Source organism: Camellia sinensis, chromosome 1 (assembly GCF_055761805.1).
Source record: "Camellia sinensis isolate YWXY chromosome 1, ASM5576180v1, whole genome shotgun sequence".
Taxonomy (NCBI): domain Eukaryota; kingdom Viridiplantae; phylum Streptophyta; class Magnoliopsida; order Ericales; family Theaceae; genus Camellia; species Camellia sinensis.
This window is the reverse complement of record NC_138961.1, coordinates 245,308,212-245,325,854: the sequence shown is the minus strand read 5'-3', so window position 1 is coordinate 245,325,854 and position 17,643 is coordinate 245,308,212. Positions and strand designations below refer to the sequence as shown.

The 17,643-nt window shown below is 32.9% G+C and overlaps 1 protein-coding gene across 3 annotated transcripts; it reads right to left on the bottom strand.

Annotated features, from left to right (window-relative positions):
* Positions 1 to 8,387: 8,387 nt before the first annotated feature.
* LOC114294222 (DNA (cytosine-5)-methyltransferase DRM2) lies at positions 8,388 to 16,941 on the bottom strand. 3 transcript variants are annotated; one of them, XM_028238343.2, is made up of 10 exons: positions 16,708 to 16,941; positions 14,601 to 14,642; positions 14,237 to 14,374; positions 13,017 to 13,116; positions 12,892 to 12,938; positions 12,341 to 12,460; positions 11,335 to 11,434; positions 10,059 to 10,145; positions 9,110 to 9,825; positions 8,388 to 8,984 (listed from the first exon to the last, which is right to left on the bottom strand). In XM_028238343.2, the coding sequence occupies exons 2-10, from the start codon at positions 14,601 to 14,603 to the stop codon at positions 8,550 to 8,552; spliced, it is 1,746 nt and encodes a 581-aa protein (XP_028094144.1). In that variant the 5' UTR covers positions 14,604 to 14,642; positions 16,708 to 16,941; the 3' UTR covers positions 8,388 to 8,549. The 3 variants fall into 3 exon arrangements, with proteins under 3 accessions (XP_028094144.1, XP_082756675.1, XP_028094147.1); XM_082900549.1 differs by having other exon boundaries at positions 14,003 to 14,374; positions 16,708 to 16,891; XM_028238346.2 differs by lacking the exons at positions 12,892 to 12,938; positions 13,017 to 13,116 and having other exon boundaries at positions 16,708 to 16,923.
* Between the last annotated feature and the right edge of the window lie 702 nt (positions 16,942 to 17,643).

Genomic DNA, 17,643 nt, shown 5'->3' with positions numbered 1-17,643 from the left:
AATTTTGCCAGTACTCTCCAGGTGAATAACTAAGTTGGCAGTGTGATCGGAAAATCACTCACACACTCACGATGAACTATGATAAATTAACAAAATTAATTTTCTAGTTTCTAAAACCAGAAAATAAATTATAACACAAAATAATTTTATTTTCCTTGTTACTAAAACTAGTAAAATAAAATACCGAAATAATATTTGATTACAAAAATCAGAAAAACAAACCACAAATTAATTTTCTAGTTACTAAAACAAGAAAATAAAATACCAAAATAATTTTCTGTTACACCAAATAATATTCTACAATTGTTAATGACACCAGTATATTACTACTAGTTGTCAAAGAAAATAGACAGTATATTACTACTATCCGTCAAATAGTTTATAATTTTATTTGTATTTTCCAACCAGAATATCACTTTGAAAACACAGAAAATTAAATACAATAAAAATACGAAAATGTTTCTGTCTTAAGATTGTTGGACAATCTTCACTGTATTTAAAATAATTAATTCTGTTGTGTACTAAATAACAATAAGAATATAAAGAAATAAAGAAAAGGAAAGAATTTGTTTGATTACAAAAATCAAACTAGAAAAAAAATTAAATAAATAAAAACAGATTTTATTTTATTACAAAAACAAAATTAAAATCTGATTTAAATAGATAATAAAAACAGAAAATAAATAAATAACTTACTTGATTAATATCTTGAATATTATTCTGATCAAGTCCAGTGTTTGACACTGTGTCCTTAAGACAGATTCGTCCTCTCCACGGTGCTTTTAGATTGTGGACGTCTATCTCCCAGGATGAAATGATCAACTACAAACAATAGCAGCACTACAAATTGTTTGCCTAACGAAACATTAAGTGTTTACACTCTTTGTTTTAGAAATTAAATGCAGCAAAATGCAGAGATTTATAGCAGAAGATGGAGTACAAAAATTGGAGTAGAAATCCAAATGGGGGGCAAGTCTATTTATAGGCAAAATTGTGGCTGTTAGTTTTGAATTAAACAAGTGCAAAACCTGTTCAATTCAAACAGATAGGCACTGTTTAGACAGGTTGAAACCTGTTCGGTTTTCAATTTAAACAGATTTAAATCTATTGGGTTCAAAAAACGGAAGGGACCTGTTTGGGTGTACAGAAAAAAATCGGACCAGTTTATTTCTGGTTTAATTTGAATTCTGGATTTTATTTTGCCAAAAAATAAAATTAAATTCAAATGTTTTTTATCCAAAAAGATAGGTATTGGGCTAGACAAGCCCAACCCAACCTTACACCACGCACCCGTGCCCAGGCCCAGTCCTGCCTGCCCGACCAGACGGTGGCGCGCGTGTGGTGATTTTTGAGTCCAATGGATCTAATCCATTTTACCCATAACCTCCCTCTCTAAAACACTTGGGTACCCCTTGGGGCACACCCCAAGTTCCAATCCCATGCCTTATAAACCCATTCAAAACTTTCCACCAAATCAATGTGGGACAAGCCTTATTCAAACCTTTAAGGATTTTCCACCAAAACTCCATTTCTATGGACCATACTTTGGCTTCAATTTCCCATTCACTCGGTAATGGTTTTGAGCAATCAAATATACCACGTGAATCACAATGCGGCATAGAACTCGTTACCACTTTGACCCGCGAAAATCGATGCTTAGGTCCCACCTAAAAAATAGACCAAAATTAGGGAAAAAATTCTGATTTTACCCAGAATTTTCCAACCATTTCCAACAGCACTTGCATATATAATAATATATATATATATATATATAATCAGTTAAGAATATCTAAGGAATAATAGAGGTAGAGTATTCCTACCTCAAGAGCTTTTACAAACTATCTTCAAGATTAGTTTCAAATTAGTGACCACCAAGCACCCTCTCCTCTCTCCCTCTTTTCTTTCTTTTTTCCTTTTTTCCTTTCCCTTGTTCAGCCGTGTGTGTAGCAATAGAATGGTTGAAATAGTGCTATATTTGTAGGAGTTTGGAGGCAGATTTTTTTGTTTGTTTGTTTGTTTTTTTAATTTATTTTCTTCTTCTTGACTTAGAAAACATTACCTACAAGGTATAGGCCTTGAGTGTGTTTGTATGCATGCCTCTCTGCAGCCTCCTCCTTGGGAAGGAATGTAGCTGAATCCTCTGCCCAAAAAATCTTATTTCATTTTTTTTGTACAAAATAAAATCAATGTATATATAACATAGTTTTGTTTCCTATTAGTCTCTGACTAACTTAGTTATTATTTGTTTAACTCATATAGTTTCCACAACTATATTTAGATACAAAAATTTGATCACAGAAAGATAAATAAATTCATTTAAAGGAGTTTAATATTATTATTATTAATCATGATGCTATTAACATTATAATTTAATAATTTAATAATCACTTTTAGTTGACTTAATATTATTATTAACAATTAATTAGTTGTTAAAAAATTCAAGTTCTTACATCCCGCACAATAACACCAATACCAGCTTTGTTGATCTTCATCTTCACAGACCCAGCGAAATTAACTTTGTAAGTTCCCTCCTAAGGCACACACCATTTCACTTGTCAACGAGGTGTCACTAGTGCATTTGATGTATTCAGAACCAACTTGCATTCGTTGAGGTAGTCCATAGCAAACCGAGCAATGTCTTCAGGCCCCCGATGCACATTATTAAAGATAAGAGAGTTTCAATCAGAGCACACACACCAATATATGGTGAAGAATAGTTCCATTACACCCGCATCATGAGGCTCCATTAATCGACAAATCTACGAAAATACTTCACCTAAAGGCACAACTTGTAGAACAAAAGCCACGAGACTAGAACACCACACGCTCTACAAACTCACAGTTGTGGAAGCTATGCGTAGCTATCTCTGTACCCATCATACACTGAGCACAAACATCATCTTCCAAAACTTTCCTTTTGTGAATATTAGACCGAACCTGCAAAATATTCAAACATAGCTTCCATGCAAAATCCTTAATCTTACTTGGCAATAATGTGACAAAAAACATAGGCCTTGTATCATTAGGCGTAAAACTAATCAACAGGTGACACCCTAGCATACTATCTCAATGTGGGATAAATTATGAGTTTTTTTGCGAGTCTCAAACATTTTCCTATGAGATAGTATCATTTTTTATGTGGTATATTATTGGCAAAATTATACTTTTTTATTTAAGGGTAAATTACACTCACTTCCTTTAAGGTTTGGAAAAAAAAATATAATTAGTTATATAGTTTTAATATATTTATGTTGACCTCCCTTAGGATTTTAATTCACATAATATTTAAATAATTTTTAATTAATAATTTGTTAATTGTATGAATAAAAAAAACTGATGTTATCATATAGTTTGTACTAATATATATATATATATATATACATTTGTGTATCTCAATGTTTAATTGTCATTGGCATTAGTTATCACTAACGGTTAGCAGACGTGATGCATGTGCAATTCAAATAAATAATAATAAAATAAAATATTTTATTGTGTATTTTGTACTAATCAAGTAGTAAGAGTCATTTTTAAGAATAAACTAAAGGTCAAAAGTTCAAGTCTCATGCGACCTTAGAAATGGACACCAACTAAGGTGTTCCCTTTATATAGCAGTATAGATATTAAAATAAAGGCTAATGTAATTATGTCAAATGTATTGAACTTATTGTATGTGAGTGTAATTTACCCTTAATTTAACAAGGTTAGTATCATATGTGACCAATTAGATTCTTTGTAACAAGAGCAAATTTCACTTTACCCCCTTGTGATTTGGGTCGAGTGCGGATTACCCCCTCTGACATTCGAAAATCCCCACATAACCCGCACGTAGTTTATGGACCAAAGTGCACGTCTAACTTCTGTTAACAAGAATGGTAAATTTACCTTTATACCCACCCTTGTCTTCTATATCCTTTCATCTAGCTTATGTTATTCTTGCATCTTCGCTCTCTTATGGCAGCAACCATGGTTATTGTTATTGGAGCCCTTATATCTATTTGCTTGATGGAATTCGTCACCAGAGACAAAATCTGAGTGCTGCATTTCCCACAAAACGCAAAACCCATTTTTAATTTCTCTCATTTCTCCTCCTTAATTTCTTAAAAATTTTACCCTTGAAGGTCACCTAATTCTTGCTATATTTTTCAATTTTGATTCGTAAATAGTTCAAATTTTGAAGGGTATATATATGTATATATATAAATTAATACAGGTTTCGGTGATTGTATATTCCACAAATATATCTAATATATATCACAAACTGTAAACATAATATAATACATATACACATTCATAATTTATATATATGTGTGTGTGTGCGAACGCTATAAACATAATGGATTCATCAAGCACCATGAAATCAAATTCAAATCGATCAAACCAAACATAAATACATACTGTATACCCTTCCCAGCAACTAGCACAATCTAAGGGTCATTCAATTTCGAGTTGGATTGGATAATTTTTCACTGAGAACTATTTACTGGTTCACTTGGAGAATTATTTGTTCCAACTTTAAAGCCATTAAAACCAGATCAAAGGGTTACAGATGTCATGACCTAATCCTAGTGACTTAGGGTTGAAATCGCAACTTACTAACTTATTCTATTTGTAGCAAATTGAACTGCACAAGCGGAAATAAAAATAATTAAACAGAAAATTACTCCATTTTACTATTTTAATAAGAGAAAATACATCTATAGGACTTTTATTATTTTATTATTTAGTGACCAGTCCCAAGTAGAAACAAAAGGGAGCAAAAATATATATATATATATAAAAAAAAGACAAAATAATGGTTCAACATCAATCCTCGTGCGAGTTCTATTACGTGAGGTTATGGGTTTCCTCTATATGTTGTCACCTAAAAGGGTAACAGCTATAAGCACACAGCAGAGTGAGAAATATTATGCTAAGAGTATAGGGAATACAAAATAACCATGTATGGTTAGTTAAGCCAAAACATTTATATAGTTCAATTTGGTAAATAAATCATTTAAGTGGCAGAAACTGAAATACGAAAATTATGTAAATAAATTACTATAACTACGATACAGAACAGAACAGAACAGAGGTCACAGAAGTGATAATCAGAACAGAGGTCAATGGATCCATAACAAACAGAGGACCACAAAGTGGCCAAACAGAAGTCAATGGTTATTTAAGTCCCCCAAGACATGAGACTCCCCTGGTGGTACTTACAAAACATAATTGTTTATAAGATCACAGTCAAATATTCTTTAAAATTTAAACAAACATATCCATGGGTTTTATTTTAAACAAATAGAGTTTAGAAATTAATTCATGTAACTGAAATATTAATATAATTTATAAAATATAACTTGTATTAATATAACTCATAAAATATAACTTATATAAAATAAATTATGATAAATCAAAATATATGTAAAATATATTATGATAACTTAAGGTATAATATAACTCATTTTAAGATTGAGTCTTACTAATTTTTTTTTATTTTTGTTAGTGTTCGACCCCTCCATTTTTCGTTGATCTCCTCTCTTTCTCTCTTTTTTTTCTTTTTTTTTTTTTTTTTTTTATTCTCTTCCTCGTTTTCACGTTAGCCAACTTCACCACTTTCCTCTTATTTATTTATGGGTCTGGCTTTGGTCCAGTCTACCATCGGACTGGACCGTGCTGTTGGACCCGTAGGGGTTCATCACGGGTCTATTTTGAAATCTAAATCGTCAATATGTAGAACTTTTCGAATATTATATGTCTGTAAAAAATCACGTTGATCAGATATCGATAGCTATGTAAACAAATCAGTTTTGTATAAAAAAAAAATAGACGATAAATAAATTAACGGTTGGCAAAAAACTGATTTGATCACATAGCTATCGATATCCGATTAATGTGATTTTTTACAGACATATAATACTCAAAGAATTCTACACATTGAAACGGTTCAGATTTTCAAAACGAGAACTGTAATAATCCCCTACAAATTCAACAGCACGGTTCAGTCTAATAATAAACTGGATGAAAACCAAACCCTTTATTTATATACACATATTGGGTGGACTTTATTAATAAGCCTAAGGCTAATGATGGTTGGACTCACCATTTATTAATAAGTTAGGCTAATGATGGTTGGATTCACCATTTATTAATAAGAATAAGATGACGATGACGCCCCCCCCCCCCCACCATTTATTAATAAGAATAAGATGACGATGACGCCCCCCCCCCCCCCCCCCCCCCCCAACACAAAATAGCCGTTCCTCAGCTTCTAGTCATATTTGCAAATCTTCCTAATATTAAAACAAATCTTCTTAATTCATTATTATTTTATTTATTTAATTAAATCTATATATTTCAATCTTTTCACACTAATTAGTGATTAATTTAGCCCTTCAAATAAATCTCCTTATCATATATTTGATAATCATAATGACAAATTAATTTACGTATAACTTCTATTATTATTATTAACATTGTCTATTATTATTCTCATTATTATTCTTATTCTATATATTTATTTTATTATTATTGTTATTAGTATTTATTTATTATTTTAATAATATATTATCACATACAATTACAATTATGTATATAATTATAAATATTTATATAGTATATAATTAAATGTTCAGGGTGTCATAACAGAAAATTTGAGAATAATAAAATCAAATAAGACCCATCCATAAAGTCCAAGAATGATAAACCAATCATGGAATCAAATTCACAAGAATACCCATCCATGGAATCAGATTCATGGAATAATATTTACAAATCAGTCAAACAAAACACAAATATATACTCTACAAATCAAACAGCAGTACAACAAAGAATTGGCCAAAAATCTTATAATAACAAATTGTTTTGATCATGGTGGTAATCAAAACTCTGTGGTTATTGGTAGAGTAAACTACTAATAGGTCCTAATAGTTAGATTCAATTCCTATCAAGTCCTATTGAAAATAAGTCTTGGTAAAATTGTCACTAAAAATAATTTTTTGTGACAATTTTTTACATACGTCGCTAAAAATTGATAATTAGTGACTTTTTTTGTTATGATTTCTATAAATTGTCACTAAAACTTACAATTAATGACTTTTTTTTATGATAAATTTTTTTTATAGAATCTATTAAACAATAAATCTACTCATTAAGATTTACACATAAGTATCCCTTATTGTTATTGGAGCCCCATGTGAATACTTTTCTGGGTTTAATTTATTAGAAATATACCAGCATGAATATGAGGTAGTGGTGGAAAAGAAATGGAGTATAGAGAGAGAGGAAAAAACAATGACATTTTTTGGTAAATTTGAAGACGTATGAAAGGCATTTTCGTCTTAAAATAGACATACTCTCTATATAGTCGTGTGACTCCCACAGCCCGTTATCTTAGATAGAAAAACTAACAGTGCACTTTAGTCTAGGGTTATGTAGTGATTTCTGAATGTCAAGGGACAATCCGCACATGGTCCAAACCACAAGAGTGTAAAGTGAAATTTGCCCTTATAATAATTAATATTATTGCAATTTAAAATTATTGCAGAAAATTAATGAGAGAAAAATGCTTTGTTTGGTTTATTTTTGAGAGATAATTTTTGAGAAAAAAGTTTCAAAAAATTGTTTGGTTGAAAATTTTTGGAAAAAAAAAATTCAAAATCACGTTTTCTCTTTCTTTTTTTTAAAAAAAAAAAAAAAAATTCTTTGTAAGGAATAAGAATTCCGTGTTTTAAAAGAAATTTGTGGTTTTTATTTTATTTTATATAAACTTTATTTATATAAAAAAAGTTCACAAAAATAATATTATAAATAAAAAAACATCTACATGGATGTTTGATTTTAAAATGAAAGATCCATATTAAATCTCATTATTTTATATAGAAATTATATACGATTTTTTTTTTAAATCATTATAAAAAAAAATGATATCATGATATTAATTATGTCAATAAGGTTATACTCACCATATTTTTACATTATATATCTAGCGTGTGACATACACAATAATTGTTGTAATGATATCCATACAAGCCTCATTTATATTCATATTTAACCATTAATAATTATACATGCTAAACAAAAAATAATATAAAAATATAATAAACATAAGACCAATTATTTTTTAAACAATTTTTTTTTTTTTGGTCATCGATAAATCTATTTTTTGAAACATTTTTAATAGTGCAATTTATGAAAACCTCAAAAAATTTACCATACAATAGAACATAATTCTTAAAAAAATCCAAAGTTGAGTGGGTTCAATTGACCAACTGCTTCATGCATAACTCCGCCCATGACTCCAGCATTAACAGCCCAATGACTTAAAAAAAAAAATTACCCACCCAAAAAAAAAAAAAGCCAAATGACTAATGACACCGACTCACGTCCCCCCCAATACAACTGTCATCTAACAACAGAAATAACCTCTCTTTTCCAGCAATTCAAAATTTCCATCGAAACAAAAGTAACTAGGACAAGCTACAAGTCACTGTCTCATAATTAAATAGGAGGAAACGGCCAAAGAGTTTGAATCAGATACAAAGGATCAGGCAAACTACATAGAGGGGAATTTATTGTTGTCTCCCCATGATGCACTTCACCAAGTCTAGGATTCGAAAATAATCATAAAAAAGTGCAGATTCTTTACCCTCCAGCCCGTCCCTGTGGTGGCGGTTGCTCCCCGCGAGGTTGTTGCACGGGCTTCCACCAATAACAAGATCAAACCCACCAACTGAATGAATAAGCTGCTCAATTCGATCACCGTCTAATTGTTGCACATCAGTAAAGTCGATGAGGTTTCCTTTCTGATTGGTTTGTTCCCACCAACCCCGGACAATATTCCTGTTGACTTCGGAAATCTCGACAGACACAACTGTTTTTAAGGGGATGCCGAGCCGATGAAGGGAAACTTCCGCACCACCTATCCCAGAGAAAAGCGATAAAAGGTTTATACCTCCAGGGTATAAATCCTTTAAGACAGAGAGGTGATAGGCCACTGTATCAATCTGAAAAGATTTCATCCCAAAAAGAAAATGAGCAAAGTTAAGATTAGAACTAGTCAATAAACACACGTGACGAGAAAAAATGAAAAAAGGTGTGTTGTCAATAAAATAATAAGAGAAATGCTCACCTGAAATGAATTACCAAGTGATTTGTATCTGTCGGTCCTACTTATACCACCTCCTCTTGTATGGTTCCTTGGGAACCCCAATAACATTTCCACTTCATCAGCCTCAAGCGGTGCAAGTTTGTTCCTGCCAACCCAAACTAGATTCCACTTTCGACATTCATCAAGAACATATTTTTGCACGCGCAAAGGTGGCTCACCATCCCAATCTTCAAGAGCTTTGCGAATCCTGTCCGTCAGTTTTGCACTTCCTATGCAAGTCTGTAGGCAATTTAACTTTGTTCGTGTATCCCACGATGGCCACCATTTCCTTGTTAATGGCAATGCTTCATGAATGGTGAGAGGAGGTAGCGGAAGAAGAGGAAACCTATTGTCGATTGGAAGATTGTGGACATAACCTCTTTTCCTTGCAGCTGCGCAGAAATACTTCGAGTCGACAAACTCAGGTTCGACATCATATAAAAATCTTTTGATGGTGTCCCAAACTCCTTTTGGAGCTAGTGCCACATTCTCATAATAGAAGTAGGGAGGCCCCATGGCTGCCTCTGGAAGGGTTCTATGAAATGTTTGAGATGATTCCATAGGAACTCCAAAGCCAATCATTGGTTTTGGAAGACGAATAGTCTCACTATCCTCACTCATCATCCTCTTCTCATACCTCCTTTGCTTTTTCCTTTTCCACAATTCTCTCTCAAAAAATTTCCTCTTTGGCTTCGGCTGTGAAATTTGAGAAAAGATCAATTACGCAGAGGATTTACCAATGGCAGTATGAACAGAATTAACAAAAAAAATAAAAGCAAAAAGAAGGATCCTGGTGCATTAGTAATTAAAAAACAAACTATAAAAGCCGTAAAAATTTATTCCCCTATCATGAAAAGGGGTTAATTGAAAACCTGATGTTTCATTATGGGGAAGAAATACAAAAAATTAAAATAAAAAATAAAAAACTTATCATCATCAGGTAGTAGATAATCTGCTGCCTTTGCCATTTGAGCAGCACATAAAAAATCTGTTATTTCATCAATTGAGGCATCTGGGCCTGCAATATTTTACAGGCATTATTAAGAGAGAGATTAAATCTAATGAAATGAGCAACTACAACACACAGGAGGATAGACAAAGTTTAGCAATATCATCCAGCAGAAATAACTGGTTAACAGGACCCAAACGAGTATATACATGACAATCAGTATCACAATTCAGTGGAAGATGGAAATGTAAGATGTCCAGTATATTAATTTAAGTTTGACAGGGTTTCAGAGTACAAGAAAGGTGTGGCTATGTACCAAAAAAACCAATTGCAATCTTCTTTGATTCATTATAATAACATGCTTGTGCAATTTACAAGACACTAGAAACCAAAGAAGCACCGACATGGACAAAAGAATACAAGATATGATATGACATGTGGGGGACACAATATATATATTTTTATCATATGACATATTTGAATATTTCATTCAAAGATAATAAAAGAGTACAACGTAAAAATATTTCCTGAAGTCTACAGTAGGAGAGATTGTTATTCTTTTATCATTGAATCCTAAGTTATTTTCTTCAAGCTTGCAATGCGTTTCATGTGTGTCTCCCAAGCATGTAAAGCGTGTCCAAGTCTAAAAGAATTTAAAAAATAATAAGACATGTTTGCATGTATGTTCAACTCACTTCACAAAGTGTCCGACGAGTGTCAATGTCTGACACATGTCCAAAATGAACACGAGAAGTGTCCGTACTTCTTAGCTAGAAACTATAGTAACATAAAGCATCAAAGACCAGTGCAGTGAGAAAAGATATCAAGTAAATAATGTAGTTATCTAGTGTCTCACAATAATAACCCATTCACAATAAAAATAAAAATAAAAGGTCAGAATATGCTTTAGGAATCAAATGGAAGGAGACCTAATTCTTTCTCTCAGCAAAGCACACAAAAAGAGAAGAGAACCCAGGAAATTCAGACATCATTGTTTAAAGCAGCTTCAACAAAAATATGCAGTGTAAGTAGCAAGTCCCATGAGGAAATGGAATGCAGATTATGACAAGAAAATTTAAAACCAAAACAAAAAGAAACCACAACCAACTATTCACATGTTGACAGATAATGGACAGAACAAAACATACATGGAAAGATACATGTGGCAGAATATAAATCCAAAAACCTGAATGATCTCCGGAACAAACAATATCAAAACCAAAAATAGCATAAAACAAACATATTATCAAATATGCACCACATCTATCCATAGCTATTGACGCCTCTTCCACCGTATACCCCATCTTTGCTAGGGATAACAAGGTCTTCTCCTTATCAGACAAAGACTCCGTATTTTCCTGCCAAGAAAAATCAATCAAAAAAACCAAAATCAAACCAGGAAGGACGTGCATCCCAAGGGAATTACAAGAGACTCAATTCATTGCAGTTAGTATGAATACTACTTCCCAAAAGCTTAAGAAATCACTCCCATGGCATATCAGATGAAACCTTTTAAGGCCGATAAAGGAAAAGTTACGATTACAAAACAATTACAATTGACCAAACAGTTGAAATTATCACAAAACCATTAATTGCTGTATAAGGAAACAAGGGAAATAACGTTTAAGGTCACCTTTGGTATTGCCTTGCATGGTTGTACAATAGTTACTTCCAGAGCAGAACAAAAGTGAAGAGCTTTAGGGTTTTGATGGTGTTAGATCTTATTTTATTGATTCTATAGAAAAACTCTTCTTGCTTTCCTTTTTTTTTTTTTTTTTGGTCCAGAATAATGTAGATATTGAATAAAATAAAACCATCACTCACATTAAAAACATTTATTGGGGACATAAAATAAATTTGGTACTGCAAAACAATTTAGTGACACTTGACTTTTCAAGTAAATACCAATTAGATGCCAACACAAACCTGCCAAATCAGCACATTGTGTAGATTGACATATTCAATTATTATCAGCCTACCAAGTAGATGCAGAAGAAAAAAATGAAAACAATGCATTTCCATATATGGTGCTGGGAATAGGATACAGATTCAATTAGTCAAGTGGAAGTACCAGTGGACATAAATTTCCAAACAGTTCTACATATTGCTTCTCATCTGTGGCACTAGGGACAGTTCTGGTAGAGAGAACTGATTTTTCCCGGTTGTTAGATATTGGCAGAAGGGTGGTCTAGGTGATTGATGTATCAAAGCATTACATACAAAAATCAACTACATAGTAACTGTAACCAAAAGAACATTGCTACCTCATCTTCAGACCAACTATCTGAATCGGAGATCTCATCTAGAAAGTTCTCATAATAATCCGAAGAGCTGTGATCAGAATCAATAACAGGTTTCTGTTGTGGCGGAGAGTTTTCAAGAGCCTGCAAGAAATAGAAATTGTGAACCTCTGCACAGGAGAAATACAATTCCAATCAGGGATCATTGGTTAAACTTAGGAAAGGTGGAGATTTAAGCAGGTAAAATTGTATCTTGGAGGCAATTTCAACATCGGACTGGAGAATAGATAAATAATCAGAGCCATTGTGGAAACCGTGAAGATAAAATAAGCAAATGCATGCTGGAAGTTGGAGAAGGTTCACACCAATTTAGAAGTATCACACCTGGGCATAGCATTAGTCACAAAAAGGAAATATGGGGCAGCACAAGCAGACCACGATGGCTAGAGGACAAGAAGTCCTCTACAAAGGAAACACAAAAATGACCTCTAAAAGGAAAATATAAAGGCAATTCTCAAACACCACAAATCGCCTTCCAATCATTAGAACATGTAAGCAAAGTTTATACTACTCACAGAATATGTAAGCAAAGTTTCTAGGATTGATTCCGTATTTCCTTCTCCTGCGCATTGTTAAAATAAAGTCAAACATTGCTTTCAAGCTGAAAACTAGCCCTTAAGAAAAGCGACATTGCAATTACCATTTTCCTCAATGGCTTTTGCAACCAGTTTCTCAGGAAAACCCATTCCTACAAAATGATGAATCAACTTGGAGTGGGAAGGACTTGCCGAGAAGCTTGCCTTGAGACCACAAAAAACAAGTAGTCAACGATAAGTTTACAGTATCGATAAGAATGTACCAAGTTACAAAGCAATTTCTTTAAATAAACAAAAGCCCCAAAGAAAAGGTTGGAAGTGCAAAATACAGAAATGACTACATCAAGTGCCAAAAATAATGACCATGACAAGCACGAAAGCATCATAGATTGAATGGAAATGTATAATCTGGCTACATGCTGGAAGATCATTTGAACAGCCTTTAAGTACAAAGGACCTTTGTCCAGTCCAGAAAACCCTAGGAAAATCATCAACCCACAACTGCAAAATGATCTGCATCCTAGAACAGCAACAGTCCCACCACTAGCTCCACCTCCAAACAAACAAGAATGAAGAAACCAGAAATCAACCCAAAAAGGAGATCAAGGCCCTCATTCAATGGAAACTAGCCCAAGTCAAACGGACTGAAGCCTTCGATCTCCCTCCTCCACGACTATCAGGCACATAGATACCAATAAGCATCCAAGAAACTATCATACAGATACAAATTGAAAATTGTTTAATCCGTCAATATCCTCCAAATAGGCATAGTAACATCATCTTATGAGCCATTTTTAAAAAAAAATAAATTATCATCTCAAGCACATTCAGCAAGAATGACAAGGTAGTAGATTTTACTGACAGGTTTCAACAAAATATTATATTCATGCCACTTGTTAAGGCTGAGCTCCCTTCAAAATTAAGAAGAAAAAATCATTCTAGTGTTTGGGCACTCCAGCACTGTGTGACTATAGCATGTCACAATATGACTATTACGGAACAATGTCCATTAAAAGAGGATCCTAACAAAAAAGCTAATCAATTGGATACAATTTTTCAAGTACCAGTCTACAGTGAAGTGCTTTTTTACCATGAGAATTTCAGGCAAGCCCATACACAGCATCGGCCACATGCACAAGCATTTCAACGATGTCCCGCATGGGTTCATAACATTCAACAATAGTAATCAGTTACTGGTAGGATTACTAAAAAAGACAAAATTTCCTTCTCTAGGTGTATAGCAATTCCCCAGTCGCTAATAATTTTGGTGCCACAACAAAAAAAAAATTCACTATAGCTTCTGCTATAAGCCTACAATATTTACCTCTCCAGCACATACAATAGCTTCTCCACCAGGATTTGTCAAAGTTGAACAGGAAGACAAAGGAAAATTCTGAATTTCTAGTTCATCTTCAGTATCCCAATCAATGTTGTCACTCTCTTCCCCAGAGGCATTCCCACCCTACAAATAATTAAAACACACCACAAAGGAAAAGAAAATAAATCACAATTAAAATAGTTGACCACAAGGATGATTGTTTTCTTTTCAAGTTACTAACCAACATACCAATGTTTACCAAACATTAAGGCTTTGTTTAATTTTGAAATAATGCACTATTAAGTAAAAAAATAGGAGATTTAAAATTGAGGTTGAAGAGGTAAAAATTATATGAGAAAAGGATACGTACCATTTTGCAGTGCCACTGGTTTGGTCCAAGCACGCTCCCAAGCTGTACAAGAAATATATGAAAAAAGTTACCAAACTAGTGCAGCATACACAGCATAATTTAACAAGAGCAATGTGGACCTTAAATTGTCTTATAAGTTAATAATCAAAAGGCCAGACTAAAATTACATACAGTCAGTAATTAATATGCCAAGTCAACAATTGACCATCATAAGCACACCTTCAATCCAATAATTAATTTCTTACGCAAAGGTGACTGTTTCCCAGACCAGTTGTGAAATAGCTAGAAGTCAACGTTAAGGCCTCGTTTGGCAAGTTAACATTTTAGCCAAAAAGTTACTAAAAAAACCAAAAAGCCTATAACCTATACCAAAAAGTTAAAGATTCCATTTTCTCTCTACTTTTTGCACATTTTTTCGTAAAAAACCAAAACGTCACCCCAAACATACTAGTTTTTTTTACCTCATATTTTAGCCAAAAGGTCAAAAGGTGACTAAAATAACCTGTTCCGAAAGGAGGCCTTAATGAAAAAGATATACGATGAACAAAAAGAAGAAAAAATACATAACATTATGTTGTAAATACACCAATACAGCTCTAATTAGCAAAAGGATTTCAAAAATTTCAAAAATCCTTTATTCCCCCCCCCCCCCCCCCCGCGACACGGGAGAGGGGGGAGGGTTTAAGGTAACAAGAACATATAGACGGGACAATTATCCAGGATTTTCGAAAGCCAATTATTGTCAAAAAATAAATATAGAATTTTGATCAAGTTGAACCATTCAAGGTTGATCCTATCAATTTCGCTTACAGCTCATAGCCTGTCATGCTAATTAATCAAAAGGTACATACGGTCAGTAATTAATAAGTAATTAATACTTCATTTTAGCCCTTTTTTCCTTTTGGAGATGGGGGAGGGGTTAAGGTAACAACAACATATATTAATTCCATCCACAGATGGGACAACCAAAATTTAAAAGGGTACATGACGGGTCCTCTGATTGCACTAGTGTACCTGGAAACTATTTTACTATCCCTTCATTTACACCACGAAATGTTGAAAATGTTGTACCATTTCCCCCTAACAAAATGAAGAAGTTGAGGAGTGGAATAATTTATTTATTTTTTATGTTTAGTTGTGTGTGGCTATGTAAAGTGGTTAATTCAAGATAGATAAGAGCCAGTTACTGGCACTATATATCAATGTACTGGCTTAAAGGTACAAATTACTTGAGATTCATTGCCTGTCTTTGTTTCAATTACTTAGTTGATTAAATGGACCACTAAAGCTTTATAAGATCCAAACAACCACTTGAATACTAAAAATGTATTTGTTCCATTTCCCCTTTAACAAAAATGAAGTTGGGAGCAGAATTTTTTATTTTTGGCTCTATAAAGTGGTCAATTCAAGAAGACTAGAGCTAGTTATTGGCACTATATAGCCAATGTGCTGGCTTAAAAGTACAAAATACTTGAGGTTCACTGCCTTCTTAAAGAACTCAACTCAACAAGCATGTGTTCCAACTACTTGAGGTCAGTTCCATTTTTCATACTACAACTTTATTATATATTAAAATAATTTTTTTATAAGTTGACACCAAGTAAACAGAGTTGGTATTTGGTTGGGGTATACACCCTAAAGAATTATTAAAAGAATTTCATCAAAAGAGGATGATAATCATCCAAAGATTGGAAATCTCTCCATGAAAGTTTGCTTCACCCCTAATTACTAACTACTATCTCCACAACCCGCTTGAGACATTGGCCATGCAACAAAGAAGGCTTATTCCTTGTGTTTGATCTCGAACTCAGAAACCCTAGCTTCATCAAATTAACATCTTTCAAAACTCAAAATTATACAAAATTAAAAAACCAAAAACAAAACCCTAGAAACTCTGTGTGTTTTATACCAAACACTTGAAAAAGCATCAACACAAAATCAATTTACAAAACCTAGAGAAAAGGAATAAGAACACTCCAGATTTCTGGATTACTATTAAATAGGATCAATCGACCAAAATAGCAGTTACATAAATAAAAAGTACACTCTAAACAGAGATCAAAATGATAATAATCGAACAAATTCGAATGAATTAACGAGAACTCACCTCACACGCAGATAATCAGTGTGATCTTGAAAGCAACTTCGATGACATCGAAAATGTACACATACACATACACATACACGCACAGGTAGATTTAGAGAGAGAAAGTAGTAGGAGAGAGAGAGAGAGAGAGAGAGAGGGGAAGAGGGAAGAACTCGTGACAATTAAGAGAGAGAGAGAGAGAGAGGAGAGAGAGAATGGGAAAGCCCTTTTGTGTGGAATCTGTGCAGAAACAGTGAAAAACATAAAGTACACGCCACGGTGGAAAAATCGATTCTACTCGCGCCACGTTGGATTAACTATGTTACTATTTATTTTTAAAAACGTTATAAATGTCAAATTTTCTACTTAAAAACTAATTAAATGTCTTATATGTGAGTATGAACCCCACATTTGATCATTTATTTAATTAAAAATTTAATATTCTTAATATTATCTATTTATTTCATAGGTCTTTCCCTTCCGACAATTCTTTCCTCAGTTGACTCACTTCCTCAACGACTCTCTCCTCAACTGACTCACTCTCTCTAGTTCTCAGGTTATCGTTTTCTCTCTCCCCTCAACTGTGGTCTTTTTTGTTTTTCAACAATATTAAAAAATTCTAATTTTAGAACTCTAAAGAAAATTCTAACGGGAGCTTTAATGATATAGGAAGAGAAGAAAATAATAAAAAATTAAAAATATAGATACACACATCACATTACATATGGGTCTCACTCTTTACCACATCACTAAAGTTTTTTTTAAAATTTTAAAATTAGAATTCTCAATTTTTATTTTTATTTTTTTATCTAGATGAATGACCAACAAACACAACTTTATTTTCAAATTTAAAAATATATATATTTAAAAAAAAGACAAGAGTTAGGGAGAGAGGGAAATAACCCAATTGCCGAATAAAATGAGTCAATGGGGGGAGAGGCTTATTCAATTTAAATT

Bases quoted from the DNA above. Each gene is read 5' to 3' on its own strand.
- LOC114294222 (XM_028238343.2), bottom strand. The intron at 12,939-13,016 runs GTAATTGCAATG...AACAATGCGCAG, and splicing joins AAAAGCCATTGAGGAAAATG to GAGAAGGAAATACGGAATCA. The intron at 11,435-12,340 runs GTAGCAATGTTC...TTTTCTTGGCAG, and splicing joins ATAGTTGGTCTGAAGATGAG to GAAAATACGGAGTCTTTGTC.